The 20,349-nt window shown below is 50.9% G+C and overlaps 1 protein-coding gene across 5 annotated transcripts; it reads right to left on the minus strand.

The window, feature by feature from the left end:
- Positions 1–2,592: 2,592 nt before the first annotated feature.
- otud7b (OTU deubiquitinase 7B) lies at positions 2,593–20,065 on the minus strand. Of its 5 annotated transcripts, XM_017452751.3 has the most exons (14): positions 19,835–20,065; positions 18,351–18,457; positions 17,840–17,953; positions 10,489–10,675; positions 8,879–9,052; positions 7,798–8,031; positions 7,076–7,177; positions 6,597–6,724; positions 6,380–6,486; positions 6,125–6,252; positions 5,736–5,885; positions 5,172–5,286; positions 4,547–4,631; positions 2,593–4,298 (listed from the first exon to the last, which is right to left on the minus strand). In XM_017452751.3, exons 4-14 carry the CDS (start codon positions 10,571–10,573, stop codon positions 2,883–2,885), a joined length of 2,724 nt encoding a protein of 907 aa, XP_017308240.1. In that variant the 5' UTR covers positions 10,574–10,675; positions 17,840–17,953; positions 18,351–18,457; positions 19,835–20,065; the 3' UTR covers positions 2,593–2,882. The 5 variants fall into 5 exon arrangements, with proteins under 5 accessions (XP_017308240.1, XP_017308239.1, XP_017308238.1 ...); XM_017452750.3 differs by lacking the exon at positions 17,840–17,953; XM_017452749.3 differs by lacking the exons at positions 17,840–17,953; positions 18,351–18,457.
- Between the last annotated feature and the right edge of the window lie 284 nt (positions 20,066–20,349).

Here is a 20,349-nt window from a genome sequence, read left to right on the forward strand (position 1 = left end):
TGCGTGAAAGGCAGAACTCACAGAAAGCTGAAAACGTCCTCCTAAGTGTGCTCGAAATCTTCCAGTGACGCAGCTCGACCACACACGCTAACCCCTCCTTCCTTTCATAGGGCGCCATTACTTTCGTCCTGAACAAACAGCTTGTCTTGTTCGATCGCTGTAACTCACCGAGCGCTCACGTTAGCCGCGCGAACTCGCACGGACGCTCCGTTGGCGGAACGCGGATTTCTCATCGAAACGCCCCTGCGGACGATTTACGAAGAAGTCGTCCCTGCGGAACCCGGTCCGAGAGACGCGGAGCCGGACGTCTGCTTTTAAATACGTAGACGCGCCTGAAAATCCGACCCCTACAACCGAGCGTTTCCCGATCAGAACCCTTCTCGGACGTGGAGAACTCGTAAAGAACCCTTGCTTCTAGATGTGCACGGTGTTATTTAATAGAGAACTGCGGGGAAAGACCAGAGTGCGTTGAGAAAGTTCTAGAAGCAGCTGCTGGGAAGCATAAACCTTGGAAGCCTTGGGATATGATATGACGTGTACGCCCCTGACATCAGGTGTGTCCGTCATCGTTAACGTTTAAAGGACGGGGGTTCGAACGAACACCGTATATTACCGTTTGTACGGATTCCGGATGGAAATAGGTGCATCCCTCGCTAGCGGGTTAGTAATCTGATCCGTCGTGCCACGCTCTTTATTTAAAGCCGTCAGCGATGCTGCTGGGCTTCGCTCGTCCGTTTAACAAACCGAACACTGCACGACAGTACCATCCACTGGCCAAGTCGGTGAATTACGTTCAAAAAAATTTTTTAAAAGAAAAGCGTCCTGGGACCGATCGGTATTTAAAACACACCTAGTAGCCGGGTTTAAGGGGTCACGAAAACAGTACTCAGTTTTTAGTCAACAGGAAGTTGAATTATTGCGTTTTTTTATTTTATGTTATTTTTTTTTTTTTTTTTAGGAGAGCACTACACAACATTTTCACGTCCTGAAGCCCAAGACTTCCAGCAGCAACGGTTAAGTGTGTTAACTTTTTTTTGGCGCAAATGCAGTATAACGGACTACGGTACACAGGATCACAGCAAGGGAACATCCTACGAGGTGCACGCTCGTTCGTTACGGCTGTTCACGAGCGGGTCTAGGAATCGATCTGAGAAACGGTGCGGAAACGTGACGGCGCTCCCGTGTGGCGTGTCGACTACGGCGATCGTCTTCGCGCCGACCGATGAGAACGACTCGACGGCATCAGGCGAAATCAGCAGGTGAACCAACAATGTTTTCACATAACGGTAGGTGATTATTATTATTATTATTATTTATAAATGTTGAAGGTTTGTAGTAAAAGCAGTATTCGGTGTATGGACGATCTTGTACCTTGTGAATCGGCGTACGCTTTTATCGGGGTGTTCGTTAGTGAGTATTATCCGATTTTACTATGTTACTAGCTGAAATACGTTGTTTGAAATAAGGAACCATATAAAACACAATAATTTATTTCAGGACATCCCAATGCGTGGGGTGTTGCGATATTCCCCACGTGTCCACGATGCCAGAACTGCACGTCCATTATTGACACGTGCCTTCTCGCGAAAACCGCAGTTTAGCGGTGCTTTGAGGGATTGACGTTTCCGTCCGATAATCTTGACAAGGACTGGAGCGAGACCGAAAAGGCGACTAGGAAACGGCGAGGTCGAGCCGAATTAGAGCTGGACTCCTCCGCGGAGTCTCGCCGAGACACCGTCTGATGGTGAACAGAACAGTCCGGTGTCTTCGTCGTCGTCGTCGTCATAATCACACCAAAGCAAAACGTGAAAAGAAAAGAAAAGAAAAAAAAAAAACACGCAATGTCAGGATATTAGAAAAGTGCTTGACTTTGTGCAGAGAAAATCCACTGACCCCCCCCCTAACAAAAAAAACAAAAACACAAAAAAAAAAAAAAAAAAAAGAGCACGCCTCGCTATTTCTACTCACCCTACGGGTCGGATTAGCTTCAGAGGATTAAAAATATTCCTCCAAACTTTTGAGTACTTTAGTCGAGGGGTTACGATCGCTAAAGACTTCAGCAGATGTTTACAGCAGGATGAACATTTTCTCAGACTCGGTGTCTTTTAACGAACATAAACGGATAACGCGGCATCTCAAACGAGAGTCTTGCTGACTCGGACACGCTGCTTTCTGTACCTCGTTCTTCACCTTCACCTACAGCAAGTTTCTATACAGTAAGACCTTCGTCTGATCTCCGAACCCCATCGTTCGGAGGTACACCGGACAAGCACAACGGTCAGAAGAATCCTGTTATGACATGGCTTTGAGGCGGAGCTAAAACATTGGGTGATCTGAGTGGGTTAAAAAGAAAAAAGAAAAACGTTTCTCTAGAATCATATGGCGAAATGGGTTCTTATTAAATCTTATCCACCGCTTGCCAACATGCCTCCGAGAGTCACTGAACATCTTGTGAATGTGAAGCTGTACAAATGTGCATCTTCCGGTTGTGCTTCGTGTCGTATATATTTTGCATGTAATGTACTTTATGCAATGCAGCGCAAGTTTGTGCCAAACACCCCCCCCCCCACCCACCCACCCACCCCACCCTGAAAAAAAAATTAACCCTGCCTCGACACCCACGCCGCAATCAGGAAGTGTTGCAAGAAAGAACGGCACGATGGCGCCGACGACAAATCTACCGCCTAAAATCCACTGCAAAAGTAACAGAGGTATGGACTCTTGACGTTGCGCCCGTCCCCTCGGTGTCGACCGAGCGTAGTGCCCTCACGACGGCACGGGAAGGGCCTGTCGAAATTCTGTAGCGAGGTCCTGCTTGAGACCTGCTGAGTCTCGCGTGGAGAAGACGGCACTACAGGGTACCAGTTGAACACGGCGCCACCTTAGAACCTGTGCATGGCTGTGTCGGTTTCTCGTCTCTTCAGCTCCTCCCTGTAGCAGTACGAGCAGTAGTTGCAGGTTTCCGGATGTCCGTAATAGTTGCAGCTCGGCGTTCGGCACCGGCTCGACTGCAGGTTTGCCAATCCGCCGGCGCTGCCCAGAGAATAGTGCCTGACAGGAGGAGGACCGCCTCGGCTGTCCGGTCCCGACAGCAGGCCGTTGGCGTACGCGCCGCCGACCGTCTCGCCGTGGAACTCGGGTATGTCCTGCTGATGGGCGTAAGAGGACGAGAAGCAAGGCGCTGCACAGGCAGGGCTGGGTGGATGGTAATGAGCGTGAGCGTGGACAGGGCCTTGGCTCAAGGGGCAGTGACGGGGAAGGGTGGCGTAGGATGGCAGGCCCGGGTAGGTGGACGGCGAGCCGCCGGCTAGCTGGCGCCGGGCTTCCATGTAGCCGGGAATGTGAAGGTGCTGGGGGAGCGGCGCGGGCGAGTGCTCCAGGAAGGTGGCTCTGGGAATGGGCACGACGCCTGTATACAGCGACGGGGTAAAAGAGGGTGATTTCAGGGTGTTATAATGAGGATGTGGCGCTTCTGTCGCGTCCTCTTTTCCGTCAAAGCCCCGGAAGCCGGATTCTGACGGCTCTTTCTTGGGCTGAGCTCCGTTAATCACCCCTTTGCGCTCAGCCTCCCGTTTCTGCTCCTGCTCTGCACGGAAACGTTCCTCGGCGTCCACGAGGTATCGCTGAATCATCTCTTCCTGGTACGGCTGCCGGTCGCTGGTGGTCAGAAGGCCGGCGAAAATGTACCGCCTTTCGCCCTGCATGGCCGCACGCAGGGTGCTCAGACTCGCCTTTACGTCCGCGCTGTACTTGTACGAGTCGCCTTCGGAAGAGCTGTTTCCGTTCTGCGAGGACGGCGAGCCTTTGCCGGAGTCCTCCGAGCCGGGATGGGCGGACGGAGAGCCGTCTTTGCTGTCCTTGCTGTCTTTGTGTCCGCGAAGGGACCCCTTTTTCTTCTCCTTCTCCACACCTTCAGGCTTGCCGGAGCCACCGGTCCCGGCTTTTCCCGTCATTAAACCGCCCACGTTCTTCTTCAGCTTGCTGCCCAAACTCTTACCGAAGCTGCCCAGCTTGTTGGCCACCGAGTCAGCCCTCTTCTTATCTTTATCCTTGTCCTTTTCTTTGTCCTTCTTGTTCTTCTCCTTACCCATGGTTCCGGTCGAGCCGCTGCTGGATGAACTCGAGGAGCTGGAGGATTTACCCGCCGTTCCGCTGCTGCTGCCCGCCGCGCTGCTGTCCCCGTTTCCATTGGAGCTGCTGCTCACAGACTCTTTATCGGATTCTCCAGAGTCGGGAGGCGTACGGGCGTCCTCGCCGGCCGAGGCAGTCGGCGACTCGGGCTGGGCCAGAGGTGCTTGCTGTCGAAAATAAATAAATAAATAAATAAATCACACAAAAGGACTGAGCAAAAAAAAAAAAATTCAATAATTCAAAAAGGTAAATATTAGTTATAAGGAATCAAAGTCTACGGATGCTTGTTAGCTTCAACCAAGTAAGATCACGCTAACATGTTCCTACTTCCGTAACAGTCGTTAAACGGCTTCTTTCATAAGAACAGTCAACATCACGCAAATTTTCTGTCGTTGATCTCACGTACGAAGCTCACCTGTACCTCACACGGCAGAGGAAGCCACGTTACGTTCATGTAGGTGTGCAGCAGGTGGAGCTTCGCCTCCAGAGATAAAGTAACACTGAACAGAGAGACAAAACATCAGGCCAAAATACACACACACACACGCACACACAGCCTATTTAATAAATAATTCATATTAAGTAATATATAACCAACGAGCATGTGAATTCAGCTAACAAAGCACGACTTGATAAACGAGCCGGCTGTTCGTCACCGTTTGTTGTCATTTACAGTTTCATCTGTGTGCCATTCAGAGCAAGCGTTCAAACGTCACCTCCGTTAGTGACTCGAGACGAGTTAGAAACTAATCAACGACCTTCCTCTCGGACCACAACAGCGAAAAAAAAAAAAAAAAAAATGATCGGATCGTAATTAATGCTCGTGGACAGCCGTGGCACGAGTTCCTGTTCTCGCTGACGTTACAGCAGCTGTGAACAGCCGTAAACACCTTCTGACCAATCCGGACGGAGGATTCGACGGCGCTCTGGTACGAGCGCGCTTCAAAAGCGTTCCGCTTTGACACAGATGAGACTTATTTCTCCGAGAGGAGAAACGCGACTCGTCCTACCAGACTATGACAACGAAACGGAGTCGGTACCTGGCGAGCATCACGTTGTCCACGTCGTCTTTGCCCCACTCCCAGTCCTTGCCTGGATCCACAGCGAAGTGCACAGGAAGCATCTTATAATCCGAGTCGGTCAGAGGAATCACCACTGCAGGGAAGGACATCTTTAATCACTACGTCGTCTTTAAGCGCACTCGCCTCGGGGCTCTGGGTAATCGCATTTCAGATATATAGCGGTTTTATTCACTCTGGTGCATTTAATCATGAGCATCTGGGCTCGAGATATCTATTTAGCTTGCAGATGACGCTGTACCACACACTGTTGTCTATAAAAACAGACCAAAAGAAAAGACTCTGCAGTAGCTGAGTCACTTTCCTCCTCCACACACGGCAGCGCTGCCGAGACCGACGACCGCGCTGCGTGTTAGGAGTGATTCGGCTGATGTTTATCTTTTACAGGCTCGTTTTAGAAAATGCTCATCTACGTACAACTGGTGCTGCTGAGCCCGTGAGTGTCTTGCGAGGTGATCTGCACTAAATAAGTCGGTTATAAATACGGCCTGTCGGGCGGCCGACATCACGACCCGTCCTCCCTACCTTGCTCTTTGGAACCGTCCTTCTGCTCCATGGACACCAGGGCGGAGAAATGCGCCTGATCGTAGGCCAGGACCAGCGGCGAGCGGTGACACTTGTGAGCGTGGACCTCCAGGGGTAGATAAATCCCACCGAACGGGATCGGGGCGAAGGCTGGAACAGACGATCCAGACACATTAGCATGAAGATCTGCAGCGTGTGCTACGTGTACGAAGACAGTTCAGTCGTACGTTGCGTTTTCGTTTGTTGGTTTTACAGTTTGTGTATTTGCTGGTCGGATTGCAGCGGTTGATTATTTTCTGTGCTTTTAGTCTATAATAACCCTGAGTAAGGATTTATAGCAGTAGCTCAGATTCTGTGTGTGTGTGTGTGTGTGTGCGAGAGACTCCTACCCTCTCCTCCCGAGTCTCTCAGCATGGTGTCGGCCACCACGACTATCGGTCGTCGGAGCACGTGAGCCAGAACGAACACGTGGAACTCCTCCAGACTCTCGTACACGGGTTCCTCCTGCGACTCGGCTCTGCACGACACAAACACACACCCAAACACAGGAAGAAACCTTCAGACTCTTTAGCTTATGAACCTGTTCGACAGTGGAGAACAGACTGACGGACTGAAATAAACGGAAGCAGTGATGGGAAACGAACCCGTTGGTGCCATTGGTGCTGTAGTGTATCCTGGGTTCACTGGAGGCCAACTTCAACAGCTCATTCCACTCCTTCTGCCATTCTTCCTCAGTGTACACCAGCCCGGACTGCACACACACACACACACACGACCGCAATTAGCCTAGATTCTAGTGCTGGCTGATGGAATCTCCAACATGTAGATCCTGCTGTCAGCAGGTTTACACCCAACCCTCACCTCTTTGTTCTGCATGGTCTGCTGCCACCTCCACCTGCGCTTCAGCGCCTCTCTCTCCTGGCCGTGGTCAATCAGGGCGTACAGAGACTTCCGCAGCATCAGGTCTCGATCGTGGAAGCCCCACATGCCTGCACGGTCGCGTTCAAAATCCGAGAACACGTTAACGGTAACGGATGACAGTAGACTTTTCTTCCTCCCACATAACACTTACTCCTGACCATCTTCCTCTTATAATATACCGCTCGGATTGTTTTTAACCACCTGACCCCGATTTATATCTCTCCCTCAGACTGCAGTGAAACCCGGATTAATGAAGTAAGGAGTTGTGAGGAGCGACAGAACTCGTAACATCGTAACATTCACTCCTGCACTCCATCTGCGTGCCGAAGATGATGTCAACAGCCAATCGGCACCGAGATAAATACATCACCTGCTTTTTCGTTTCGAGGGTGTGTCAAAGTCACCGATCGTACACTCACCCAGAGAGGCGGCATGAAGGAGGCAGTTTCCGTCGCCGCTGGTAGCCAGGGGCAACAGACTCTGGCATCCGGAGCCCAGCTTCGTCCACCAATTTAGCCGACCTGCACACATCGACGCCATGTTGGATCGCTTTGAAAATGTTACACAGACGGATAGCAATGGGGCAGGGTACAGTCGAAAGGCCGCTCACGCAGGGTAACACCGACTCGGTGGGAAGCGCTACTCGAGCTCACAGACGATTGGCTGCGTCACTGAGTCATGTCCCTACAGGCCTAGCGCCGAGCTGCTTAAACTACACGTCAAGCGTTTATGGAACACGTCTAATTTGTGCATTAATGGCTGTTATGTTAAATAAAGTTGATTCATTAAAGCCAAGCAAGTATACCTTCACCTGCGCACGCCGCTGTCGACTCGTCTCCCCTCGGGTACGGTCGTGCGATGGCGCGATTCTCAAGATGCCCACGAGATGGCGCCATTTATCGGAGGATCTGATATCATAAAACCGATATCCGATTATGGAAAAACGCTTCGATAATCGGTAAAACTCGATTATCGGGCGATCTCTAATCCTCTCGTTACGCTGGAACCATTTCAAACGTTCTAGCGGCGCGTGGATTTCAACTATTTGCCTTTTGAAATCGAAGTTCTACTCGGTTTGGGTTTCATTTTGAATCCTGTTACAGAGGAGATTTAAAACTCGAAATAAAATGAAAAGACTAACCTGCGTGCTCGAGGGCCACCATCATGGACTGCTCGATGAGGTCGCGCTCGACGAAGCCGCGGAAATCGTCGCGGTACACGGTGAGGTCGGGAAGCTGGAAGGTGCAGACGGGGGTGTCCAGGAGCATCTCGGTGCCGACGCCACCGCCTCCTACGCTGGACACGTGCGAGCGAGCCAGAGACACGATGGTGGAACTGGCGTGAGAGATCCCTCGAGATAGACGCTTCTCTGTGGCTGCAGTTCGACACGTGGACACAAGACACTCACCAGTTACATTCATCACACGCGCAGCGCTATGCGAGGACGGAAAAAATCCGTCCTAATCTTCAGAATGAACACGAACGTCATGCAGGATTTCTTTCTCTCGCTTCATCTCTGACTAAAAGAGAGCGATGCGGCAGCGCTTTAGTCCTTCCAGCTTCCGAGGCTTCAACACGTCCTGTAGATCGCGACCCGAGTGGTCATACACCATAGCTGTACTGCATTCTGGGACTTTGAGTCCAGCACCAAGACTGCAGAAATATTTCAGTACAGCCACATTTAATGTGCTCCAGGGCGGAGTTCGGCTTTTACGTTACCGGTGGCAGTGAGACAGACCGGTCCGACTGGCCTTCGCCCGGCACTCTTAGGAATGTACGGGTTTAACGCTGCTTTAAACGAGTCCCGAGTGAGGAGTCTTCCTCAATCACTGTCTTTGTTTATTAATTATACAGCACGGCGGCGGTGTTTTAATGAACTCGGGATTAAACCTGGATTATCTGTTGTGTTAAAGAAAGAGTCCACAGCATGACTAAAAGCTCTCGGTTTTGAGAATGTCGTTGTCGCTGATTTGCTTCTAATCACGTAGCTAGAAAGAAAGTTAGGAGAACGACAAACCCCGCCTCCTGAAAAATCACAACCTGATTGGACGTTTGAAAATTCGGGCATTTAAAGCCAGTTTGGTGGGTCTCAAACATTATTAGAAAATTAAGACCATGTCTAATTTTCATGTACACACACACACACACACACACACACACACACACACACACACACACACACACACAGCGCCGGGGCGTGTCCGAGCGCAGCGAGGCTTCACCTTGTACCATGTCGTCCTGCCGGTGCAGCAGCGGCCGTCCCACTCTCGTCATGTCCTTGTGCTCCGTCAGTGCCTGTTCCCTCTCCTCCGGAAACGAGTAGGACAGACTCCCAGCATGCACCTGCCTCAGCTGCTCGAAATCGCTCAGGGCGGCCGTCAGGTCCCAGTTCTTACCTGAGGGGGTGCGAAAAACAAACAACTCACGTGAACACGTCTGAGCGCTGATTTAACCCTGGAGGCGCTTGAGATTTGGCGAGTCTGACCGTTAACCCTAACGTCAACGTCGCTTCCGCCCGAGCACGTGAACGGCGCTCTGTCCGAGTTTAATCTTAATGTGCTTCACGATCGTGTGATGATCCTCAACGCTGGAACTTTAACGCGTTGTTTTTTTACACCAGTTGTCAGGAACCCCACCCCCTGGGTCAGGATTAGGCGACACACTGATAAAAACCCTTTAAAAGAGAATCACGATGCATCTAAAAAAAGATTTATTATTATTATTATTATTATTATTATTATTAAGATATAGTGAAATAGTGAGCAAGTCTTTTCTTTTTTTTAGGGGCCAAGCACCGAATGTGCATAAGGACCTACTTCATAGTGGAAGGTTATCTTCTTTTTCTTCTTCCTCCTATTCTTCAATAATAACTCGCAGAAATGCAGAAAACAGCGTTGTACAAACGTGACTCTTTGGGTTCGAAGGATTTCCACCATTTTGCATTAGAACAAAAACCTGTTCCCCCCCCCCACTCCTTCTTCACCTCCAAACGTTGTCCGATCATCGCGAGACTGGGATCGCGACACCAACCCACAGTAAATCTGTTTCACACGCGGCACAAACGTGAGCAAAACATTCGTCCAAACTCGCCTTGACGCGGCACTAGAGTTCACGGACGATCGAAACAGCACGTGACTTTCGAAACTTTTGAACGTGGGATCGATTCTTCTCTCTCTTTGTTTCCTGCGTGTTCCTGACCTGACGGATCCCTGATTCGCCGAACCAGAAGTCGGCCTTTAAGACAAAACTAACAAAACCAGAATCGTCAGTCCGACCCGAACAAGACAACATTTCTCGGATTTTTCTTACGTGGGACGCTTCGTCCGTAACGTGCAAATGAATCCGACGGTGAAGTCGCTGAACGGGAAGCGAGGCCGTTTCTCGGCCTGTGTCGGCACACGTTTGGCGACATGACCTGACGTCGGTGTCGTTTGCAACTTGTTACAGAAACCAGGAAATGAGGCAGAATCTCAGCTACGGCTCGACTGTGTACCGCCGTCGTATTTACCGTAACGTCACGAGAAAAAGTGCACACGGTCCCAATGGCTTTGTGGCCTTCCTCTGTTGCCGAGGGGCATGGCCAGAAAGTGCTTGGTCCCTTAATCGCTGCTTGCAGCCATCTTTAAAAAATATACATAGAATATATTTCTTAAGCTGTATTATATTTTCTTTATCTTGAAGACATCGCTGGATAATTTACAGGTTTTTTGACCCTCTTGTTTTTTTTGTTTGTTTTCTAAGTAAACGAAAAGGTTTATAGTTTTTTTATCTCACGGCAAAACTAATATAAAGATTGGTGGGGAAACAAAGTGTGCAAGTTTACGAGTCTCACCCTCCAGTAGGTCTCTGGCCAGTCCGGGTTCGGCTCCTGTAGAGCGGACAAAGTCGGACAGGACTGCGTCCATATCCAGGGTCATGTGATCATGAAGTGACTGCGCTGCAGGGGGACATCGGGGCGGCGGAAATGAACAGGAGAGCGATTCTCCTACAGCCCACGATCAACAACGCTACAACAACACCTACAGAGGCACAGAGAGAGAGAGAGAGAGAGAGAGAGAGAGAGAGAGAGAGAGAGAGTGTGAGAGAGAGCGAGAAAGAGCGCATGAGAGAGCAAGAGAGAGAGAGAGAGAGAGAGAGAGAGACCACGAGAGAGAGAGAGAGAGAGAGAGAGAGAGAGAGAGAGAGAGAGAGAGAGAGAGAGAGAGAGCGCATGAGGGAACAAGAGTGTGTGAGAGATAGAGAGAGCGCATGAGAGAGCAAGAGAGAGAGAGAGAGTGTGAGTGAGTTTGAGAGAGAGACCACGCGAGAGAGAGAGATTGAGAGCAAGAGAGCGAAAGCGAGAAGAGAGACAGAGAGAGAGAGAGAGAGAGAGAGATTGAGAGCAAGAGAGAGTGAGAGACAGAGAGAGAGAGAGAGTGAGAGAGAGACAGAGTGAGTGAGAGAGAGAGAGAGAGAAAGAGTGAGAGAGAGAGAGAGAGAGAGACGGAGAGCGCGAGAGAGAGAGAGAGAGAGACGGAGAGCGCGAGAGAGAGAGAGAGAGGGAGAGACAGAGTGAGAGAGAGACAGAGAGAGAGAGAGAGAGAGAGAGAGAGAGAGACAGAGAGAGAGAGAGAGAGAGAGAGAGAGAGAGAGGGAGAGAGAGAGAGAGAGTGTGAGTGAGTTTGAGAGAGAGAGAGGGAGAGAGAGAGAGAGATTGAGAGCAAGAGAGCGAGAGTGTGAGAGAGAGAGTGTGAGAGAGAGTGTGAGAGAGTGAGAGTGAGAGAGAGTGTGTGAGAGAGAGAGAGTGAGAGAGAGAGTGTGAGAGAGAGAGTGTGAGAGAGAGAGAGTGTGAGAGAGTGTGAGAGAGAGAGAGAGAGAGAGAGAGAGAGAGAGAGAGAGAGAGAGAGAGTGTGAGAGAGTGTGAGAGAGAGAGAGAGAGAGTGTGAGAGAGAGAGAGAGAGAGAGAGAGAGAGCGCTGTGTTAGACACGGCCAGACGTAAATCTGATAGTTTCCGCAGTTTACCACAAAGTCCAGAAAGTCCAGGGCTATTTTTTCAATCTTTTCTACGAAAATGACATCAAACTTCTTCAAAATGAAAAAAGAAAGAAGACTAAATGACCTCGCCGTCTGCGAGCGCGGGAAAGTCTTACGACCGATCGGAGATCTCGCTCGAGCCGATCGTACGGATTTGCCGCTCTGCCTGTAACATGGTACTGTATAAAACGGGGCCCGCTCTCTTCCTGTAAGGTCACATGACCCGGTGTTTAAACTGTAGCGTTGACGCGAACCGATACGAGGTCGAATGACGCGTCCGCACCGCTGGAAACCGCTCGCTAAAACAGACGACGAGTCTCCTCGAGGACGCGTCTCCGGAGGACGTCCGGTCATCATATATTTATACGTCGCTGAACGTATGACCGCACTAAAGACTCCCGAGAAATCACGGGGGACTCGGGGACGTCATACAAACGTGTTATTCAGGAAAGAAGGGAGCAGGTTCTAAACGGACATGAAGACTGGGAGCATCCTTCTTGTTTTACAGCGTGCCAGAAAATCTATCTGGTCGAGACTAGAGGTGAACATCGGGACGCAAAAACGGAATAAACTTACACGACAAACGTGCATAATTAAATAAATGAACACAGAGCATTCATTCGTTCATCCTTAGTAACTGCCTGCTCAGTAATGTAGATGACGTTGAGGAACGGTCGGAGCCAGAAGCGGTCCGATGTAGGCCACGCCCACTCCGGGTTGAAATCCGAATACGGATACGAGCTCGAGCTCCTGAGCACAACGTACGCTGCACTGATCTACAGACCAACAACTCGTGACTCATCATCTGGAAGCGGCACGTGGGTGGAGCGAGGAGGACGACTACATACGGACGCTGGCCTGCTTACAAAACAATCATCCGAGGAAGCAGAGAAGAAAAAAAAAGAAAAAAAAAAACCCTCTCTCATTCTCATCATCAGAAAATGATCTCCATCGCGGAGGACGCGGTCCGTTTAGCGTTTATTGTTTTATCCGATATCAAAAACAAAATGTTTTCCTCAGAGCGCTGGTGTAATCGCTGTCGATGGCCGCGTGCAGAAATCTAGAACCTCGGAGACCTCGTGTTTGATCTCCATATACACACACACACACACACACACACACACACACACACACACACAGCTCTAAACTGGGCCAAGCACTAATACTGCCTTGTGAAGCTGAAGAGAGCCTCCAGGGCCCGGACCTGCGAGAACACTGCAGTGAGTCACGTCTCCAGCACCGTCCATCACCACCGGCCGGATCTTCACCGCCTGCTCTTAAAGGAGACCGGCTCGGCTAAGAGACACTAAACATCTCAAGGACGCTAAGTGTGCTAATAAGAGATCCAGTCATCAGTCATGAGGTCATTTCGACACCCGTTCGAGAGTTTACTAGCGGGCATGTGAAAGGGAAAACCCCGACTAATTCAAGACAAGACTGTGATTAATATCAGACAGGAACAGGGACGGAAACTGGAAGGGAGGGGTGGGGGGGGACTCGGGTTAGGGGGTGTCCGAGACACCACGCGTCAGTTCCTTAAAGTGGCATCGTGACGCGATCTCCCCGGCATCGCCACGTCTAGACGCGCGTCCGCGTTAGATCTGCTATTAAAAATAACGGACCAGGACACTCGGCGTCATGCTGTGGTGGGAAAATAATCGGCGATGGGGTCGTGTAGCGGTTCCTCCGTACACCGCGGCGGTTCTCCGAAATCGAACACACCCGTTTTATCTGATCGAGATCTCCGTAAGGCGACGGTCAGATGGTCGGGTGTGCACGACTGCGCTCGGGTTACGCCGCGTGCCGCGTTCACGCCACGTCGTGGTTACCTGTACGACGCGTTCACGTCCTCGTAGGACTCGCGGCTTGTGAACGAGGGATCTTCCGACCCGTGCCACCCGACCGCTCCGACGTCGCGCGGAAACGCTCGAAACGGTGGCGGCTTCGGCGGTAGGATGCAGTCGAGCGGTTCTCGTGACGTTTCTGCGTAACGGCGCGTATAACCGACTGCTATTGACGTCTTAACGACACGAGATCCGTTTGAAAATACGTCGGGGATTTCGATATGGCGTGAGAGCGGCGTGAAAGTCTTCGGGAAGGAAGATCTCCGGGAACAGGGTCCGTGACCACTGGAGTAGACCTGTGAGAGAGAACTCCCCCGCCTACTAAAGAGGATTTTACCGCTGAACGACGGCAAAGTGAACGAAGGAAGTGAAATGCTTTTCGTCACGCCCAAGACCGAAACCCCGTACACGTCTAATACTTCCTCCGCACGTTCCTGTCTTTTTCTGCTGCGTTTATTCTGACCAGGAGGAGCAGTGACTCGGATGAGTTTCGGAAAGGGGGACGGATACGGCTGACGTCATCCCGATGAGTCGTTCTCGCCGTGAACCTCCGTGGGCCGGTTAAGCTCTTTATCAGCGGCGTGATGAGTTCAGAAGAGCCTCGTCGACAGCCAAAAATAGCCCGGGCCTAAAAATAACACCACTTGAAGCGAAGTCTAAAAAGGGAGAAGAGGAAAGAGGAACAGACGGGGCCGGTTTACGGCGGTACGGCGTTTCGTTAGCGCGTTTCATTCACAGCGAAGCAAAACGTTCACTGCGTTCGGCAGGTGTTCCTTAATCCGGAGCGACGTACAGAAGTGCTTCGGCGTCTAAGACGCAAGATCGACGTAACGTATTAAAAACGGCGTCCGCTAGAGCCGAAACATCCTGTAAGACGTTTAGAGGTTTCGCGCACGGTGAGCTCCGCCGTCGTCGTGAGCCGCGTCTCGGATCCAAAACTCTGGCCTTACGTACTCGTCTAGAGTCCGGAACGCAAAACGGACCTTTCGCCAGGTTAAAACGCGACGTGAGGGGTAACCGTGAGAGAAGAAAGAACTTAACGTCAGTGCAGCGTGGGAGATGGAACGTAGCGATGATCTTTAGCTTAGTTCTGGCGCAGACTTCACGCTGGTAAATGGAGCGGGTTTTCCTGTTGTTGTGTTACTGCGGTGTGAAAGGTTCACAGTGAAATAACACTGTGCTGAACGACGTGCGTGTAGATTAGAAGCGGAGTTGTGTTTGCGTTGCGGAGGTAAACGGCGTGCCCTGGTTTTCACGACGCAGAGGAATCGAGCCAAACAAAACGGAGCACAATGTGGCAGAGAGACGGAAACGGTACGCTCCGTACGGACTGGACTTCCCCCCTGCTCCAAACCAACCTGTCTACAGGAACTGAGTCACGTCTGTCTGTCTGTCTCTGTGTGTGTGTGTGTGTGTGTGTGTGTGAGATGTATTCTATCGCTCTACAGCAGAGGTAAAGAGAGCTTACCCCTTGTCCCTGCTGTTTTCATCACAGTCATGAACACACACAGAACTCAACACTGTGACCTCTGAACCTCATAAATCCTCTCTCTGTGTGTGTGTGTGTGTGTGTGTGTGTGTGTGTGTGTGTGTGTGTGTGTGTGTGTGTGTGTGTGTGTGTGTGTGTGTGTGTTTGATTAAAAGGCTTGGCATTGTGTTAAAGCAGCAGTTTATCACCGTGCAAAACGACAGGTCTGGGTTCATAAACAGAGCTCCGCCCACCTCCACCAAAATAAACAACCGGATCAGAGTCACTCGTCCATCCGACCCCTTCGTTTCCTTTTTTTCCTCCAATTCATCGTCAGCTCTCTCGCGCACGCTCTGGTGCCGACCCACGACAGGTTTATAAACTTTCAAACCAGAGACCGAATCGGAGCCAAACGGATTCTTCCGTTTCGTTCGCGCGTCGGATTTGTTTCACGCCGCGTACGATTAAACGACCCAAATCACACGCCGGCCTTCGTTCACTTCTTGCAGAGGAGTCGACATATCGAGTGGCTCCTCCTCCCTCTCCCCGCCCCCTTTTTAAAACAACCGACGGCGTTTAGTTTACCTCACAGCCCCGGGCTAAGCTGTACCCAACGGTTACTACCGTGCGGTTCTTATAACGTTGGGGGCGGGACACTTCAGATTCTAGAGCGTGATTGGTTGGACAGGAAACCTGCCGGGACGCTGAAGTGCAGGATGACGTCATCGAAACGGCCGATCCGTTTGGAATGCGTATATATATCTTCGCAACGTGAATTTCGTCATGGTTTCCAAGCGCGCTAGCGTACCGAGAACCTTCAGGCTACGTGCAAAGTGTCGTTACGTGCAAAGTGTCCTCGGACGACTCCTGAAGAAAACCTCAGCCTCCGTTACGTAACGCTCAGGAGAACGCAAGCGACACTTAATGAGATTTTCTGCTTCCTCGCTGCTTCCCTTCGGGTAAAACACGCTCAGTTTAATTACTACAAACACCACATGCGGGAGAAGTCCCCCCTCCCCCGCCCGCCCCCCTCCCCCAGCGTTCCTGCTGATAAACACGGCTCCGGGGGAAGTTTCTGGAATGTGGCGGATCAAACAGAGGCTTCGGCTTCACGACGCTTGCCGTTACTTCAGGCCCTGTGATGTCACCGCACCGTTAATACTAAACTTAAATCGTTCGTTTTTGATCAAAATATTCATTTGAGTATCCTAAACAAAACGTCCGACACTGGAGACTCCTTCCATAAACGTCAGACGGAATTCTGCAATCTTCTCGTTTTTGTTCCCGTCCGTGACGGTCACCTTTAGACCTGGCGAGAGAGTTTTGCGTTTTAGACGTGGTTCATGACAACAATCACGACGACAGCGGAAAGTTTTGAGAGAGACAGAGCTCAGGGAGAACTCAGGATAAAGTACGCAGGAGAGACTGTAAAAGGTCTGTACGTGTATAAATACGCTGTGAATACGCGGGTCGGCGAGGCGAAGCGACGTTTTACAGACTGGAACGAAAGGACGAAGCAGACCCGGGAGTGATTCTCTCCTAGGGTCACGCTCATGAACGAGTTCAGTGTGGGCGTTTCCCTGAGAGCACCGGCTCAGCCACGCTGCCTTCATACTAAACACACAGAGTGACACCTGTGCATGATGGGTAATGTAGTGCTTGAGTGTGGGACTCAAGTTTCTGGAACTCTCTCTCTCGCTCCCCCACTCTCTCTCTCCCACTCACTCACTCTCTCTCTCTCTCTCTCTCTCTCTCTCTCTCTCTCTCTCTCTCTTCCCCCTTCCCCCTCTCTCTCTCTCGCTCCCCCTCTCTCTCTCGCTCTCTCTCGCGCCCCCTCTCTCTCGCTCCCCCTCTCTCTCTCGCTCTCTCTCGCTCCCCCTCTCTCTCGCTCCCCCTCTCTCTCTCGCTCTCTCTCGCTCCCCCTCTCTCTCGCCCCCCCTCTCTCTCTCTCGCTCTCTCTCGCTCCCCCTCTCTCTCTCGCTCTCTCTCGCTCTCTCGCTCCCCCTCTCTCTCTCGCTCCCCCTCTCTCTCTCGCTCCCCCTCTCTCTCTCTCGCTCTCTCTCGCTCTCCCACACCCCCCCCCCCCCCCCCCCGCTGCTGAGTCCGACAGCGAGACTTTCACTGTCATCATCCGCCTGGCCGAGGTCCAGCAACCAGAGCTCATTTTATTCACCGCTGTCTGAGTGTGCAGAGCTGCTGAGATCAGACACTCATCATCATCATCTTATCCTCATCTTTCAGCACTCAGAAAGAAAGAGAAAGACAGAGAGAGAGCGAGAGAGAGAGAGAGAGAGAGAGAGAGAGAGAGAGAGAGAGGGAGGGAGAGAAAGTGAGAGAGAGGGAGGGAGAGAAAGTGAGAGAGAGGGAGGGAGAGAAAGTGAGAGAGAGGGAGAGAAAGTGAGACATAGAGAGAAAGTGAGAAAGAGAGAGATTACAGAGCTGTGCCTTGGGTGGGTCACTTCATTTTCTTACACACACACACACACACACTCGCCTACACGGGAGATGTAATGGATGGGTGGAGGTGCTGATTAGAAACTGGTGAAACACGCAGCTTAAGGAGCGTGAGAAAACGTATAAGAGCGAAAGAAAAGATCAGAAAGAAAAATGATGAAGGAAAGAACAGGAAGGAAGTCAGGAAGGAAAGTGTAAGACGGGTGACGAACCGCAGTCTCGTGGTCCGTGACCGCGCCTGTTCGCGCTTGTGTCCGGTGCGTTCTCTGCCTCGGGGCCGGGGTCTCGTCTAGTATTTATTAGGCTGGGGCTCGTAGAGCAGAACACTCCAAAGGGAACGTGTTGGCTCCGGTCAGACCCGGTTAGACCCGGCTCTCGGTAAACGATACGGACTCGTACTTACTCTACAGCTGTTCATAGGAGCCGGAGGAGACGGAGCGCCGAGTTAAATTTTAATACTCGCTCAACCACATGGACCAGAGGGAGATACGCTCAATCAGCTCGGGAGGGACAGAGACTTTTATCAAACAGAGAGAGAGAGAGAGAGAGAGAGAGAGAGAGAGAGAGAGAGAGAGAGAGTATAAAAGAGAGAGACCAAGAAAGTGAGAGAGTGAGAGTGTGCAAGAGTGTGTGTGTGAGAGAGAGAGAGAGAGAGAGAGAGAGAGAGAGAGAGTGTATGAGAGAGACAGAGAGAGAGACCAAGAGCAACAGAAACAGAGAGAGAGAGAGAGCGAGAGCGAGATGGAGAGAGAGAACGCGCGCGAGAGAGAACATTGGAACAAGGCAGGAACATCATTAGAGAGTCCTGATTGACTTGTAAGTCGCAGCTCAGTTGTGGTCACATGACTGAACCCTAAACAGGAAGTAGTTTACATAACAGAACGTTATACAATGTTATATGATTCTCCACGTACCGACCAGGCCGGTTCCACAGAAAGCAGCTGTAATCCAGAACCAGGCTCGATATCAGCGGCGATGCATTTCCACCCCTCACGCGGAGGAAGAACGAGGCCCTGCAGGCCTTGAAAAAAAAAAAAAAACAGCTCGTTTGCTTGCCCTACTTTCATGTTCGGGGTTTGGCTCCTAAACCCAACAACGAGCGAACAAAAGCACTTGTAAATGAAGAGGTGAATAATTCAGGGGTCCGATGTAACCGAACTCCACGTGGCAACCAATAATCCCAGAGCTTTCCACGAGCGCCCTTACCTAACCATCAGCTCGGGGCGAGTTAAACACCACAACAGACACGCAGCCGGGGAAAGGTACAGGTGTTGGGTTGCAAAGGGGGGGGGGGGGGGGGGGGGGTGGGGGAGGTGTGTGAGTATTATTTTTTAAAATCCACAATAGCGTATGATCTCTGCAGGTGTATCTACGGCTTGAGTGCTGAACTCAGGGCGCAGTATAACCAACGACCGAGCAGATCATCATGACATCGCCATGAGTCACGGGGTATGAGCTCTCGTTAATTGCCCCACTTATAGCAATTTTTATCGCCTACGATATTTTTTTCCTCCGCGTTACTCCGACGTCTCTCATCCCTTTTGCGTACCGTCCCCGCTCCGGTCTCCTAAACTCCCACCTCGGCGGCACAGCGGACGCCGAAAACCCTTCGCACGTGACGCGTTCCGGGCGCAGACGTTCCCTCGTTCCTCACACGGTGACGATTAAACGCGGAGAAAAACCGACCGTGACGACTGACCGTACTTTCCCTCGCAGCCGCCCTGTCGACCGCCTCGTGACGGCGACGTCATAAATACCTGCGAGATTTTACAAAAAGACCTAAAAACACCCGTCGATTTAAATCGTCGTCGATTAATACCGACAAACCGTGATACTTTCGACTATGAACATCTCCAATCCCATAATAATCAGGAGCTTTGGGATTATACAGGCGCGTAAACCTCTGTCAGAGCTTGATACGGAATACCGCGATATATCGACGTGATATACCGATATATCGACTACAAATCATCTTCACCTTGAAGTTCTCCCAGTTTCCTCGGACTTACTCACACAGCTAGCTGTCATAACAGACAATGAGATCTAACGGGATTAGCCAGAGATAAAGGGGAAAGGTTCTAGAAATGTCTACAGCTGTACACTGAGGATTATTAAGTTATCTAGACATCAACAGACAGCTAGTCAGATTAACCGGTTGGTCAAAACGGACGGGATTAGCTTGCTTTGAGCTAGCAAGAGTTCTGCTGAGTTGTTGAGTTATCTAAGCCGACTAATTTAACTTCGGGTTTATAAACCGCTGTGCTGAATAAGTTAAGCAAGCTTAGCACGGCTTGTCTTCGAGTTCGAGTTCGAGTTAGCTAGCCGGTCAGTCCCTCCCGTTATTAGCCTCGGTGCTAGTAAAGCTAACATAGATAGCCTCCTCCGTTGTCTGCTTTACCTTCAGCTCGGCCTCCCGGTAGAAACCTCCTCCTCACGGTCCCATCCTAGTTCTCTCTGGACTGAAACGCGTTCCTTCTTCTCCTCTGCGTTAATCCAAATCCTCGCACTTGTACTTTCTCCTTCGACTTGACGCTTTGCTTTAAACTACATTCCGACTCCCACAACAACAACAATGTCAACCGAGGCACTACGAAATCCGCCCCATCTGAGGAAAAACTCAGCGTCCCGGACCAGCCAGTCAACACCCGTGCTCGCTTAGATTGACACAGAATCGCACCAATCAGAGCAGAGATGTACAGTGTACGTGCTCTGTGATTGGCTCTTAATGTTCTTAACATGGGCGGGGTTTGGGATTTAATAAACCTATGGCTTTATGATTGACAGTTTTTTTTTTCCGGGGACCAACTTAGTCATGACGTCATCCGCCATGACGCCGCTGTGGTGGTGGTGGTGAGGGGAAGGGGGGCGGGTTTTAAGAATCCGATGTTGAATCAGATATAGATTTAAATAAAT

This window comes from Ictalurus punctatus, chromosome 23, assembly GCF_001660625.3.
Source record: "Ictalurus punctatus breed USDA103 chromosome 23, Coco_2.0, whole genome shotgun sequence".
Taxonomy (NCBI): domain Eukaryota; kingdom Metazoa; phylum Chordata; class Actinopteri; order Siluriformes; family Ictaluridae; genus Ictalurus; species Ictalurus punctatus.

Excerpts from the sequence above, each read along its gene's own strand:
- otud7b (XM_017452749.3), bottom strand. The coding sequence starts at position 10,573 with ATGACCCTGGATATGGACGCAGTCCTGTCCGACTTTGTCCGCTCTACA. Across the intron at positions 9,053-10,488 it reads GGCCAGAGACCTACTGGAGG|GTAAGAACTGGGACCTGACG; the intron begins GTGAGACTCGTA and ends GCACCCCCTCAG. Across the intron at positions 5,287-5,735 it reads GGACGGTTCCAAAGAGCAAG|TGGTGATTCCTCTGACCGAC; the intron begins GTAGGGAGGACG and ends CCTTCCCTGCAG.